Below are 15,292 nucleotides of genomic sequence, written 5' to 3' on the forward strand. Positions count from 1 at the left end.
ATTATGAATTTGTAAATTTGACTTTATGCAATGGATGTGTTGAACCAATGGTTAACAATTTGAGGCGGCGCAAGTTGGGATGTAGGGTATATACTCCATCTTCTAAGCATTATTATTGATTACAATGGTTTCTATGTATATATTTCTACCCCCCTTGCCCCTGTGTAATATATAGACCATATAATAATGGAAGTAGACAGTTAACTGCCATCAGAAACACAGCCTACTTCCAGCTCCATAACATTGCCCACCTCGAACCCTGTCTCAGCCCATCTGCTGCTGAAGTTCTCATCCATGCCTTTGTTACTTTCAGACTCGACCGTTCCAATGTTTCCCTGACTGGCCTCCCATTCTCTACACTGTAAACTTTAGCTCATCCAAAACTCTGCTGCCCATATCCTTTCCTGCACTAAGTCCTGCTTACGCTTCACTTCTATCCTCGCTGACTTACATTGTCACGTGGTCTTACCTGCCTCCAATTTAAATTTATCATCTTCATGTTTAAATACTTTTATGGCCTCACCCCTCCCTATCTCTGTAATCTATTCCAGCCCTACAATTCCCCCCTCCCCCAAAACTCTCTGTTCCTCTAACTCTGGCTTCTTGTACACCCCTCGCTCCCTGTACCCCACCATTGGCAGCTGTGCCTTTAATCACCCACAATCCAGAATTCTCTCTAAAACCTTCCATCCCTCCGGCTCCTTTACCTCCTTTAAGACTCTCATTAAAACTTACCTCTTCAACTAAGATTTTGGTCACCCCTTTGCAGTATCTCCTTCTTTGCCTCAACATCAATTTTTGTCTGATTTCACCTCCTTGACGCACCTTGGAACATTTTTCTCCATTAAAGAACTACATAAAAGCAAGTTGTTATTAACATTGCTGTATTTAGAAGTACATGTTATATTAGGATTAATTATTGCATATTGATCGAAGTTAGGAATAACCCAACATTGGTTATTGAAAAACTGAACAATATTAATCTACTAAACAAAACAGAGTAATTTACAATGTACATGTATGGACTAAATGAGTGGATTATTTACTGTTTTTCTTTAAAGGGGCATTGGTTAACTGTCATACTAGAAAATTGTAGTTGTGCAATAATTAGTTAGGTCAGCAATATATTGACACCATGTATCACAGACATGGTATGCTTCAATGAATATTTAAAAGTTGGCGAATTACAAAGACTCAATACTCTATAATTCAGTCACAATTATTTATGATCTTTTTTCATTAATGAAAACATAGTGAGCATTATCCCAAGGAAAAGTAGCTGACACAATGAGGAGCCCATCAATAATAACGAAGAATAAATTAACTCCATAGTGGTTTCAAGAAAACCACAGCATCTGATATAGAAGATACAAAATTATCTGTCTCCCAAAAAATGTACGAACATGCAGTATGATGCACAAAAAATTAAAGGAACAGTATATTGTCTCTTATAGTCTTATGAGATATCTTGCAAACATATGGTAAGTATGGCATTGTGACTTTTTTTATCATCATTGTAATGGTGATTGCTTCAAGATATGTCAGGTTGGTTTCTTGGATTCACATCTGCTGTCGCAAAATTCAACTAGGTAAGATTCTTATTTCTATTTGATTGCATTCCTGAGAGTTTCTAGATAATTGTTTGTCTCAGAACTATATCAGGTGTTTGACTGTTTCCTTGTTTCCCAGAATTATTTAAGTAACTAAATACATATCTGATTGCTGCGTAGCCTCTATCTCCTCATTCTAAGGAATTACAATTCAAAATAAAATGCAATTTTATTGTTATTATAATTCTTGAATCTGTCTAGATTGATATCACATTTCTCATCCATTGGGAATACATCAATGAATTACTGTGAAAGATAGCTTTGAATATCCTGCTATGGATATCAGGGCTACTTCCACTCCCAAAGTATTGCACTGTAATGTATACAAATGTGACCTATTCTTAAAGTCTATTTTCACTACTTCATACAATATTTGAGTTGTCTCTTTGATTTAGGGAAATAGGAGACTTGATATTCTTTAGGAATCAGAACACTGTCATAACAGAAGATCAGTCTACAAACTAAGAAGAAATATAGAACGAATTTGCATTAATATAGGACGTCCCAAAGCAGCTTACAGCCAAGGAAGTATTTTTGAAGTGTTCTCACTCATGTAATTTAGGGAAGCTTTCATCAAACATGAGCTAGATGAAAAAACAACTCGAAATACACAATAATGCATTTAAATAAATGTGGTATAGAGTTGATGAAGGTCCAACATCCAGGCCACAATTTCCTAAAGCAATGATGTTTGAGCAAACAGAAGACATGGGGAACTTGTACACTATGTACAAAATATCATCTGCAGCCGTTGCAGAAAATAGTTTGGAATTTAAGCTGGGTAGTAATAAAAGAAACAACAATTTTAGTCCAAATATGTTGCAGGCAATGGGCAATATACTTCCTTCACACTGATATGGGAATCCGTTCACATAGTCCTGTACTTCACAAGTTCAATATACCGTGCAATATTGTTCTATCCCGGAGCAATATTACTTCACTCTTCCAGCCACTCATAGTTTAATGAAAACGCTTGTCAAGCGAGCAACGTGTGATAACTATGTAATTCACTTAAGAGGATTTGACTGAAATAGGCTGGCAAAATGTGAGACGGGAACGGGAAAACGCCCGCTGAAGGCGCGACAACCCTTCCCTGAGATGGTTCATTCCATGCGTGAAGCGGCAAGAGCCGGAGGGAGCTCCTCGTACGCCGGGGTTTTTTCTTCGTTCTCTCACCCCCCTCCTCCCCTCTCCTCCTCAGCTCTTAACGTTTCAACACCAGGACGCTGAGCGAAAAGAAGGGGAGGAATAATAGTACAAATTAAAAAAAAACATCACCGCAAGACCCTCCTCGGCTCTCAAGATCTCTTTGTGTCAGCTATCAGAAGCCAGGATGCATGCTGCTTCAGTTAGGTTTAAAACAACACGGACGGGCTGGAGCTCTGACAGTCTTGGTGCATTCGGGATTACAGTTATGATGAAGGTGGAAGTCAATCTGAGCTGGATCCTGCTCTGCTGTTTGGGCTGGATTGCTGCAGCCGGCGGTAAGTTGGGAACCGCTTTTCGCACGCATTCGCCCTTTTATATTTTTTCGCTATATATATATATAAAAAATCGCAATCTATTAATAGAGGCTTGCTATTTTTTTCATGTGGGGAGTATTTCGGACTGGCGGTTGCTGTAGCAACGCTGCAATTTTTTCTCTCTCTCTGTGTCCAGCAAACTATTCTGGACTGCAGGCTGTAAATAAGGTTAATAAAGTGGGAATTCTCTGCACCCCCGTATGCAGAAAAAAAATTGGCTGATTTTTTTTCCCCAAGACGGGGAATTTCTACATTGCGATTCTAGTTCTTCAATGAATTGTCGGTATTATCAGATGCACTCGACATTACTTTCAGGTGAAAATTTCGAAGTGACCAAGCTACATTATAAACATGAGACTGTCGGATGGATGAACTTTATTTGCTTTACATTTAAGAGGTGAAGACTAGGTTAGGGTTGAATTGGGGCTGGGGAGTGGATCCATTTGGTGAATGAAGCTCCCGGAATTGAAGGGCAGCTGGCGTGTGCCGCCCAGCAATGCTGGCTGATAGGGTTTCCCCTCATTGCTTCCTTTGGATATCTGCTCCATGGAACTTTTCATTTCCCTTCTCCGGGCGCCTTGAATAATCCCATGACAGTTGCTCCTGACTCGGTGCCAGGCAAGAGATGAATAAGGTGCCACATTTAAAAAAAAAACCTCTTCCATCCGTCCCCCGCTGCCCTCCTTAGATCCACCTTCATGTAGCTTTCTATTCATTGACTGGGGTGGCTGTTTTAACATTTTCCACATGTGCAGCACGGTTACCTCACGCCATTCCAACAGCGCCGGACAATTAATCCCCGACATAAATAGACTGGAAGTTATGGATTTTATGCAAATGTCTTATCTGACAGTTTGGAATCCCCCAAAAGTTAGGGACGAGCAGAGACAGCCAGGTAGTGCCTGCCTGGATTCATCTGCACAGATGGTCACAGGTGAAAAGAGGGTGTTTGAAATGCAATTACGTTGCATTGCGGGGAATGTTTAACTCCTTGTTCGGAGGTACTCGGAACTGCTCCCTCCACTGCCACAGGAATGATTTTAAACAACGTTAAGATGCCATCCGCTCTCTTGCTCTCTTCTTCCGTATGATTTAATATTTCGTTCTGATTTAAGATTTTTTGAAGACTCCTTCACGCATTCAGGCTAACGCACTCAGCCAGTGCTGCGAGAGCCGGGTTTAATTCGGGCTGACTCAAGCTCTTTAGCTGGCTTTCACCGGCTAATCGCACTCTCCACACTGGTCCTGCTGCCTTCACCGGGCAATCGGCTCTCACATCTGATTTATTTGAAACCTCGCCTCCCCCTACCTGCCAAGCTGTCGGATTTGCTGAGCGAAAGGATTCGGTGGGAAGATGATAAATGACTTCCCCTGTAGGCGAAGAGCACAGCTTGCCGGAGACCTGTAACACTTGGTGTATTCACTGCAACTTCAAGGTGAAGAGCGACATCATCATTGCAAACCCTTGGGTGCACCTTGTTTTCGGGCGATGCTTTTTTTTTTAAGTTGTGTTTTTTTTGTGTGTGTGCGTGTGCCTGGTTTATGAAGATGCTTGGGTGAATCATACATTTTAAAAACAAAATGAAAATACGCCGAGAAAGTGGGGCGGGGTTTGTAGCGGCATAGTCTGGGGATTTTTGAACAGTATGGTGCATTGTGAGCGCAGTTGGTGCGTTCAAGTGAAGAGCTCGACCCCGCGAGTGTCAAATAATAACCGGAAGCAGGAGAAGGAAGAGTTGCGACGACCCCTGCTGAATGCAACACTTGGGCTGCACACTATATCGTCGCCAAAATTCGCGGTCATGTTTAGCCAGTAACCAACTGCTAGTTTATCGCCCAGTAGACTTGCAGTGGCGGTGCCATCATTGCCTCATAACTGAAGATTAACGCCAGTCACACACACCGCACCGCCGACAGTCGCTATCCATGCATGGCCAAGCTGCTTTCGCCAAACTGACTTAAACTATCCACTTTCACGATAAAGTACGCAGTACTTGGGATAGCATGTCGTGATTTTTAGGTTAGGAATCTCGTCTTGAGTATTCAGCTGGCAAGTAGGTACCAGTTGAGCTTCAATCTTGAGCGTCTTGCCCTATAATGACACTCAGGTATCCATTTATAAGCTGCTTAACCCCCCCCCCCCCTCATCTATTTGGAAGTGCTGTATTTATACGTGATCTGACATCCTAGTCTGCTAACATGACTGTTAGTGGAAAAGTCATTTTGATTATAAAGTGATATCCCACTTTAGTCGTATCAACGTCGGAAGTGGACGAAATAGACCTTCGTGTTGTTCACACCAGTGATACTGGAGTTATGTACTGAAAGTGCATGCCTAACTTCTCCCTATTTACTCAACAGCTTCCAGTGGGAATGAATGAGGATAATTTTCGTCAAATAAAAACATGCATTGGTCAATTAACCTGAGTAGGCTGTAACCTTATACTTTATCTTGCAATAGGTAGGAAGTACAAGCAAAACGTTTATCTTCTGGAAAGACCTAAAATATGCATTGGCTGTCTTTGGGAGCTAGTGATAGGGAAATGAGAAGGGTAGAGAACTGCAGGTAAACCAGATGCAGGAAAGTCACCGAACATTTCAAATTAATTTTTCACACTGAACTTTCACCTCTTCTTGCAATATCTTCCTCAAACACCATCGAATGATCTGTTGATACCTCGTCTGTATATATCATCCCTACATGTATGTTGTAAAATGAATGTGAAAAGTACATTTTCTCTTTTGGTGCTTTCTCAAATCAGCTTACTGCTTTTGTGTGCTAGTATCTTAGTTTGAGATTGAACATGGTCCAGATGCTCCGAGGTTGTACCTCCATCTCTGGAGACATGTGAACTAGGAAAGATTTTAAAGTTTTATCCAGGTCTGTGCTGAGTGAGCTGATCTCAGTTGGCCACAGTGTTGGACATCCTGTTCCTGAATATGATCACCCCTACTGGAAGTGCTGGGTGAAAAACAGATCTGGCTTGGTTTAGCATAGGTAGCTAGCCAGTCAGCGCACACTGCTGAGACTCCACCATCAATGATGGTTACTTGGGTGATGTACCAGAGGGCACCAGGCTATGGGAAATTACACTGCAGTGAAAGATTCAGTACCTTCAGAAGGAAAGAAAACTGAGAGAGTGCTATTGGTGGAGGGGTGTGCATGGCCCAATAAAGCAGTTACCAAGTGTGTTGTCCTTTTTTTTATGTAAATGACATTTGTTGATATTCTGTGGACAGAAAATTGAGGATTGTATAAAACTTTGTGCACTTTTTTTTCCCCCAATTGTCAATTTTTCTCACCAATTTCCTCCTTTCCTCTTTCTTGAAAGCATTGCTTCCATCCTGGAATACAGTTCTAGAGTGCCTTCCAGCAGCTTGCGCATTTGACTAATATTCACCTTAATACGAACCATAAAATTGAGCTATTCAACAACAACAACAACTTGTATTTATATAGTGCCTTTAACATCGTAAAACATTCCAAGCCGCTTCACAGGAATATTAGACAAAAAATTTGACACCGAGCCACATAAGGAGAAATTAGGGCCGGTGACCAAAAGCTTGGTCAAAGGGGTAGTTTTTAAGGAGCGTCTTAAAGGGGGAAAGAGAAGTAGAGAAGCAGAGAGATTTAGGCAGGGAATTCCAGAGCTTAGGGCCTAGGCAACAGAAGGCATGGCCACCAATGGTTGAGTGATTATAATCAGGGATGCTCAGAAGTGCAGAATTGGAGCAGCGCAGATATCTTGGAAGGTTGTGGGGCTGGAGGAGATTACAGAGATAGGGAGGGGTGAGGCCATGGAGGGATTTGGAAACAAGGATGAGAATTTTGAAATCGAGGTGTTGCTTAACAGAGAGCCAATGTAGGTCAGCGAGCACTGGGGTGATGGGTGATGGGACTTGGTGCGAGTTAGGACACGGGCAGCCAAGTTTTGAATGACCTCAAGTTTACGTAGGGTAGAACATGGGAGGCCAGCCAGGGGTGCGTCGGGATAGTCAAGTTGAGAGGTAATAAAGGCATGGATGAAGGTTTCAGCAGCGGATGAGCTGAGGCAAGGGTGGAGATGGGTGATGTTATGGAGATGGAAATAGGCGGTCATGTTATGCCGTGGATATGTGGTCAGAAGCTCATTTCAAGGTCAGCTATGACACCAAGATTGTGAACAGTGTGGTTCAGCCTCAGACAGATGTTAGAGAGCGGGATGGAGTCAGTGGATAGGGAACCGAGTTTGTGGCGGGGACCAAAAACAATGGCTTCGGTCTTCCTAATATTTAATTGGAGAAAATTTCTGCTGTCCAGAACTGGATGTCGGACAAGCAGTCTGACAACTTAGAGACCGTGGAGGGGTCGAGACAAGTGGTGAGATAGAGCTGGGTGTCCTCAGTGTACATGTGGAAACTGACGCTGTGTTTTCAGATGATGTCGCCAAGGGGCAGCAGGTAGATGAGAAATAGGAGGGGGGCCAAGGATAGATTCTTGGGGGACACCAGAGGTAACGATGCCAGAGCGGGAAGAGAAGCTGTTGCAGGTGATTCTCTGGCTACGATTAGATAGATAAAAATGGAACCAAGTGAGTGCAGTCCCACCCAGCTGGACGACGGTGGAGAGGCGTTGGAGGAGGATGGAGTGGTCAACCATGTCAAAGGCTGCAGACAAGTCAAGAAGGACGAGGAGGGATAATTTACCTTTGTCACAGTCACAAAGGATGTCATTTGTGACTTTGATGAGAGCCATTTCAGTACTGTGGCAAGGACGGAAACCTGATTGGAGGGATTCAAACATGGAGTTGCGGGAAAGATGGGCATGGATTGGATGAGGCGACAACATGTTCAAGAACTTTGGAGAGGAAAGGGAGGTTAGAGATGGGGCGGCAGTTTGTAAGGACGGTGGGATCAAACACAGTTAAGACCAGTATTGTCCTCACCTAAAATCCACACACATGCACTTTCAGCTGGAGTTCCTGAATAGTGCTCTGGCGCAGTAGCCCTCGTCATTTTACATTTCCCTGCTCTCCTTGAACCTAGAGGTGCGGAGGCCAGCTGCAGCTCCCATAGCGCTATCCCATCTGAAATCTGCTAAATCAATGCAGACTGGGGATCAGTTACTTTGATCACTTATTTAGATATACTTCCATGGAATGTGTTGTAATTGTTTTGGCAACATTTGTTTAGTTTCTGTAATGATCCATGTGTGTATGTGTGCAGCTGTAATATCATCAATATTAATGGTATTTGATAAAATACTGTGACATCGTAATGGCCTGCACATTGAACTTGGGGTCAAGGTCATGTATGTATGTGTATGTATGTGTGTGTATATATATATATATATATATATAATCTCCATATATCCTACATGTCACCTGCTATTTTATACAAAAATCGAGACGTGAGAGAGATGCATCATTTCTATAGTTGCTTTTAGCTACTTGTGAATATCATCTTCTCCCAGCACAGTTTATGCTTTGAGCCCCTAATTGGCTCCTATGCTTCAGTGCACTAAGCCAACTTAATTTGCTGTGTATATACAAGAGATCACGAGACAATACCAGATGTGAGTAAGTTATTTATTTGCTTTTATGTGAGATGATGTCTATATAAAAAAAAAGATACGAATACTGCAAGGGGGCAACCGGAAGTTAAATGGTGTGCAGTTATGTAACGCCAGCAAAAATATACTAGAGCTTTTATCAGTTACAAAATAGCAAGTTGGCAAGAAAGCATGCTTTGGAAATGTTTGATTTATATTATCTAAACCGTTTAAAAATGTTATCCATTTTAAAAGAGGAGAGACAAGTCAAATTTGGACGACATGTTTGATTTCGATGAAACTTTTCTTTAAGTTAGACAGTTTGTAATTGAAATCCTTCAGGCAAGAACCTATTGGTTTGTATTTCCATTAAAAGTGAGAACAAGCTACTTTCTTATCCGGAAGGTTTCAGTTACGGATAAAATGAGTCCTTTGTTAGTGTATAATATGAACAACGTTAACACATGTGCCAGTCTACTATAAACTGGAATCTAAGTCTCCTGGGTTTAGGATAAGATGTCTGTGTGCGAGACTACAAACAAATGCATGTTCAGAAAGCTGGAGACTTTTGCTCTTTTTTGAGAGGATTTTTTCAGTAACAATTAGCTTTGGAATACAGAATACAAAGATTGGTTAAATTATAGTGCTGGGTCCCTAAAGGGCCCTGCCAGAGATGTCTCAAGTTCTGTACGCAAGAAGGTATTGAAAATGAATGGTCAAAAAGGGCTTGTGGTAATGTTGCTTGGGAAATATTCCTCACTGTGGCCTCAAGGCACCAGCCCATTATCATATATGATTTTTGTAGTTTCGCCCCCTTCTGAATTGCCACCAACTCCATGTTTTGAGAGAAATATATTTGGGAGCTATTAATAGCAATAAACTTTAACTGGCCACTTTGTCAATGTTATGCACACTTCTCTAAATTAGTGTTTAATACAAAGAATGAGAACTTGATTGAATTTGCATGCCTTGTTGCATGCTAGCTAGGACCATCCATGGAGGACACTGCCACATGCATATTTAAAATTCTGTTTCATACTGTTATGTCTGAAAGAAGACACATTTTTCCCCTGCATAGCAGTTGTCCATGCACGTCAAAGTCGTTCATTATCTCTGAACTGCCTTGAGATGTTTGAGTGACATGATAAGGTGCAATATAAATGTAACTTTTTTTTTACCTCTTTCAGAAGCAAAACTGCCTTATGTTCCATACGGGCATAAAAACGACTTTCAGAAACTTAAATTACATACACCTATCAAAGTCTTCCAGCATTGGCTTTTGGGTGGTGATATCAAAGGAAAACCACTGGCTGTGACTAGAATTAGCTTAGTCTCACTCTTCTTGCTATTTGAAGCCAACATACTGAGTTTGTTTTGCCTTAATCAGTATATAGTTTATTCATGGAGATTGGACTTAGACTTTGATATAGCCCTTTTATATAGGGAGGAAAGTGAAGTCATTATGACACAAGTGTAAAATAAATTGCTTTATGTGAATCCAGTTGTACTTTGAAGGGCAATAATCAATATTCGGTACTGCTATTTTGTTTTCCCCAGAAAATGTGAATGTTCTTGGCCCAGGTAAAAAGACTTTGTAATAATGTTTGTAGATTCTTTGACCTTTTATGATTGTCGGTTGTAATTTTCATCATCTGATTGTCCTGATACAATCTCCTATTTCTCCAAATAAACTCATCTTGCTATAATTCTTCCATTGAATGACAATAAGAAGTGAAGAGGGACGGAATCATGCATCTTGCCCCAAGCTCAGTTAACCTTTTGGATGTATACTTCTGCTGTCATTGAAAACAATGAGAGAAGAAAGGAATGATGTAAACTGCTTCTGTGATGCAGTTGCCTGATTAAGTGACATTTCTGGCTGCAAAATATAAAATATTGCAAATTCCTCGCAATCTTTGGTTGCTGCTGTTATTGCATCAAAAAAGCTTGAGGAAAATCGCATTTAGCGCATTACACCACTGATGCACTAAATGTGGATTTCCTCCATTTTTGCCGCTGCTTTGAGAATCCACGGGGCTCGTTTGCATAGCAACGCCACTCTTGTGGTGCCTGGGAGTTTCCTGCATTTATGCCACTACTGCAATCTGGGTAAGTTAGACAGATGTTAAAAAACACACACACCTGCTGTCATGAATCTTACCATTCATGAAGAAATGACTCATGAAGTAACACTGGGCGGCCACCTGGTGGCGCCGTCCAAGGAGTATAAGTACTCGGGCATGGGCCCAGCTTGCCCAGGACGTTTTTGTAACCAGGAACTGGTGATGTAACTAGAATCTCATGGTTGTGAAACAGTTGATTAAAACCTTGTTTTATACTCAACCAAGTGCTTAGTGAGTTTTCTTACATCACCTGCTTCTCCAGTCACCCAATACAAGTTGAAGTGAGGAGTAGGAGAGCTTGCAAGAATCCCCAAAATTTCTTTGCTGGTTCCTGGCTTCACATTTCCCCCCCCCCCCCACAGTTTTGCTCACTGAGACTTGCACTTCAGCGCCCCCAAAATGCTATTGCCTTGCTCCACCCATACATTGCTTGACCCTCTCCATCCCCCAGCCTCAGAATGATTTTGGAGCAAGGATGGGATTACCCATGGGCATACCTTTCTATGCCATCCTTTATGGAGGAGAAACTTAACTGGAACAGCCACATAAATACTGTGGCAACAAGAGCAGGTCAGAGGCTGGGTATTCTGTGATGAGAGTCTCACCTCATGACTCCCCAAAGCCTTTCCACCATCTACAAGGCACAAGTAAGGAGTGTGATGGAATACTCTCCACTTGCCTGGATGAGTGCAGCTCCAACAACACTCAAAAAGCTCGACATCATCCAGGACAAAGCAGCCCACTTGATTGGCACCCCACCCACCACCTTAAACATTCACTCCCTCCACCACCGGCGTACCGTGACTGCAGTGTGTACCATCTACAAGATGCACTGCAGCAACTCGCCAAGGCTTCTTTGGCAGTACCTCCCAAACCCGCGACCTCTTCCACCTAGAAGGACAAGGGCAGCAAGTGCATGGGAACACCACCACCTCCAAGTTCCCCTCCAAGTCACACACCACCCTGGCTTAGAAGTATATCGCCGATCCTTCATCGTCGCTGGGTCAAAATCCTGGAACTCCCTCCCTAACAGCACTGTGGGAGCACCTTCACCACATGGACTGTAACGGTTCAAGAAGGCAGCTCACCACCACCTTCTCAAGGGCAATTAGGGATGGGCAATAAATGCTGGCCTTGCCAGCGACGCCCACATCCCATAAACAAATTTTTTTTTAAAGGAGAAACAGCACCACCTGGAGGTTAAAAGAATAAGGCAGCATGGCAGGAAACCCCAGGCTGGCAGGTATTGCCCTCAAAAGCATTTCTATAGGCAGCACAGGTCCTTCAAGAATATCTCCGAGGGGAGTCTGTGTTCGAAGGCTGCCTTTGCACATCTCTGCGACCTTCTTCATGAAGATTTTCAGCCTCGCTCCACTGCTAGAACAGCTCTGTCTGTTGCCATGAAAGTGACCACTGCCTGAATGTTTTGGCACCAGATCCTTGCAAGGTGCTGCGGGGGAGATCTGTACATCATCGGCCAGGGAGCAGTCTTGGCTGCCATTCGACAGGTCATGGGCATGCTCTTCAGCAGAGCTGCAGAGTTCATCCCTCAGCAGAGGGAGGGAACATGGGACTTCTACCACACCACTTGATTTCCCAGTTGATAATTCAGTCTGCTACTGAGCTGTGGTTGTATGCCGAAGTTTATTATGGTTTGCCAACTTTCCAGCAGTGCACGGCATCATTCTTACAGATGTAAGATGTTGGGTGACGACCAATTACTGCTGTGTAAAATACCATAAATAGATTACTTGAGATGGCAAGCATCTTTCAAAAACGTTTATTGGGGTTTGGTGCAATACTGTTAAATAACATAGGGCTAAGAATGCCTGTGAGCTGTTAGTTTTGACTCCTGGGTGACTTTAGTTTTCAGTAATTTCCAAAAACCCAAGCTGGATCTTTTCATATTATTTATATTATATTTGTATTTGTCAGTGTCTCTGGGAAGAGGAGAGAGGGTGTGCATTTTAAGTGATAGTTTTCATTGTGGCAATTGAGGCTGTATATTTGGAGATCACACGATGTGTTCCACTAGCTGAGTATCAATTATATTTTAATTGTAGTTCAAAATAAAGTTTTATTAAAGTTTCTAGGCTGAATCTGGAGTTGTATTTGTGTTTCCACCTCTTGACTTCAAAAATAGCGACATGCGAACATAAAATAAAAATAATTAAAGATATGAACATGAAAGAAAGGAGTTTTGCATGTGACTTTTTAGTTCTCGACTGTTTAGACTCTCCTGTGGTTGGGATATAATTATACAAAGTAAAGACTCAGCACTTGGATGGCATTATCTGCGTTATAATTTTTAAAATAGTGAGTCTTCTCACTGTGACTGTTGCCATGACTGCTGAGTTTTGCCAGTTCCTAACATGGCCACCAGATGGAGCACTAGACAGAAATGCCATTGATGGCTGCCATTGGGGAAAACCGTGGACTGCACTGTCACAGCTTCAAGTTCAAGGAGGAATCTTGCCATAGTCGGCAGTGGTGGTAAACCTAATTGGAAGACAAGGGGGTATAGGAAAAGGGCTCTCAAGTAGACATTGTAGTTGGTCCTAATTATATCAGGCTAATACCTCTTCAGCGCATTAAAAAAAAAAATCTGGTCGTCTTCTTGTTTCTGTTTCCTTCCTAGCTACTTTGCTAGTCTTCAGCTGAGGTCATGCATGTCAACACTTCAACCCACGTGTCAGCTTAATGGTGGTCAGCAAAAATCTGCTGTATTCTCTGGGATTGGAAGCTATCAGTACCTGTCAATCAGATCAGTTTAGAGTGGAACTGAAGTCAAGAACTTATTTTTGCCCGCTGTTGGTTACACATGAACTTGAGGCATGAATGTTTTTATGAGAGCTGATCAGCTTGAGAGCCACAGTCACAGTTCAAGGTGTGTTACATAGAATTACGTAGGATTTACTGTGCAGAAACAGGCCATTCAGCCCAACTTGTCTATGCCGGCATTTATGCTCCCCATGGGCCTCCTGCTACCTTACTTCAACTAGTCCTGTTAGTGTTTATTTAGCATTTGTTCTCAAAGACACGCAAGCTGTTAAAATGCAGCTTTTAATGACTTGCTATTCTTCTTGAAGGAACTTTTCTGACATATGCCCAGCTCTTGTCTTGTGTGAAGGTTTATTTTCTTCAAAACTGGTTGCTGCTGCTTTTTGTGAGATGAGGGGGGGTGCTCCCTTGTACGAGTATGTTAACTGGTTTGTTTTAGTGTATTCCTGGCACTTGCGCAATGGGTTAAAATAACAGACGGGGGAATGTCACACAAATGCATCAAGCATTCGTCCACTGTTGCCTAAGGTAATTTCTAGCCTCATATTTATTTTTACGGTTTTAAAAACAAAAATGTTTGAAATACCCAGTAAGCATCTGAAAGAGGAAAAGACAAAAGTTTATTTTTTGGGTGTGACCTTTCATCAGAAATACATTTTAAAGTTTTGTTTTGATATTACCTCACCCATTAACATAAGTTATTTAAAATAGTTAACTGAGTATATCCTCCATCTAGGTAATCCTTATCCGCCTCTAGGTTACCTTGATATCTGGAGCAGGGACAGATATAATAGTTCTGTCTTGTGAAAGTAGAATGTGCTGCCAGTTAAGGTTATATGTGAACGCTGTAGCAGGTTTTAGTTCACGTGACGTATCGAGGGTTAGATTCTCACTGAAAGCAACTGAGCTCTGTAAAGTTGTACGGAAGTTCCTCCAACCGCTTTTTTATCTTCATTTTTAAAATATCTGTAGCCTCCCCAGGAGACGTTCTTTTGGCTTAAAGACAGAATTACTTTAGGTTCCAAAATGCACCAAATGAAGTGTCAAGCATCAACGTTTTCTACGGGAGAAGAAAGCCTGCTCGCAGACCCAGTTAGAAAACACATTTCATGCTATTGGCACTTGCATCCCCTTTTGAATAATTTTTTAATTAAACGCTGCTGCAAATTGCATTGTGTTTTGCATCTTCCCCCACCTTGCAATCAAAGTGACTGCGTGTTGCGCACACCTGCAGTTTAATTAGCACAAGACGCCCATTGTCATTTGTCTTTATGTGTCATAGAGCCGATGGTCAGAGATGCTCTTGAGTTGTGAGTTCTCTGCGGCCTGTGTCAGTTTTTTTTAATATTGCTGTTAGTCAGCTTTTGGTAGTTTTTCAAATTGGCATGCATGTGAGGTCATTGTATCCCTCGACAATTTATGAGCTACTTCTGCTGCTAAATGTTACATACTTTCACAGGGGCAAGTGGTATTTGGGGCAGGTACTTTTATTTTTATTTTTTTGTTCCCTGTGCTCGCTGTCCAACAACACTTCGGGTTTTTTTTAATTCTCCTCCTCGTGTTCAAATCCTTCCATGACCTTGCTCCTCCCTATCTCTGTAACATCTTTCAGCCCTACAAGCCTCTGAGAACTCTGCGTTCCTCCAACTCTGGCCCCTTATGCATCCCCCACTTCCTTTGCCCCACCATTGGTGGCCGTGCTTTCAGCCGCCTGGACCCTAAGCT

At 42.2% G+C, this 15,292-nt stretch overlaps 1 protein-coding gene across 1 annotated transcript in view; it reads left to right on the forward strand.

Moving 5' to 3' along the window:
* Positions 1-2,635: 2,635 nt before the first annotated feature.
* Positions 2,636-15,292, forward strand: part of LOC147103116 (CUB and sushi domain-containing protein 2-like) — a 904,868-nt gene continuing 892,211 nt past the window's right edge. Inside the window, exon 1 of the mRNA XM_085962436.1 lies at positions 2,636-3,094. Coding sequence (XP_085818562.1) covers positions 2,944-3,094 — 151 coding nt within the window. The 5' untranslated portion in view covers positions 2,636-2,943. The remainder of the gene's footprint in view (positions 3,095-15,292) is intronic.

This window comes from Somniosus microcephalus, chromosome 20 (genome assembly GCF_052327205.1).
Source record: "Somniosus microcephalus isolate GS21.2 chromosome 20, FLI_Smic_1.0, whole genome shotgun sequence".
NCBI lineage: Eukaryota > Metazoa > Chordata > Chondrichthyes > Squaliformes > Somniosidae > Somniosus > Somniosus microcephalus.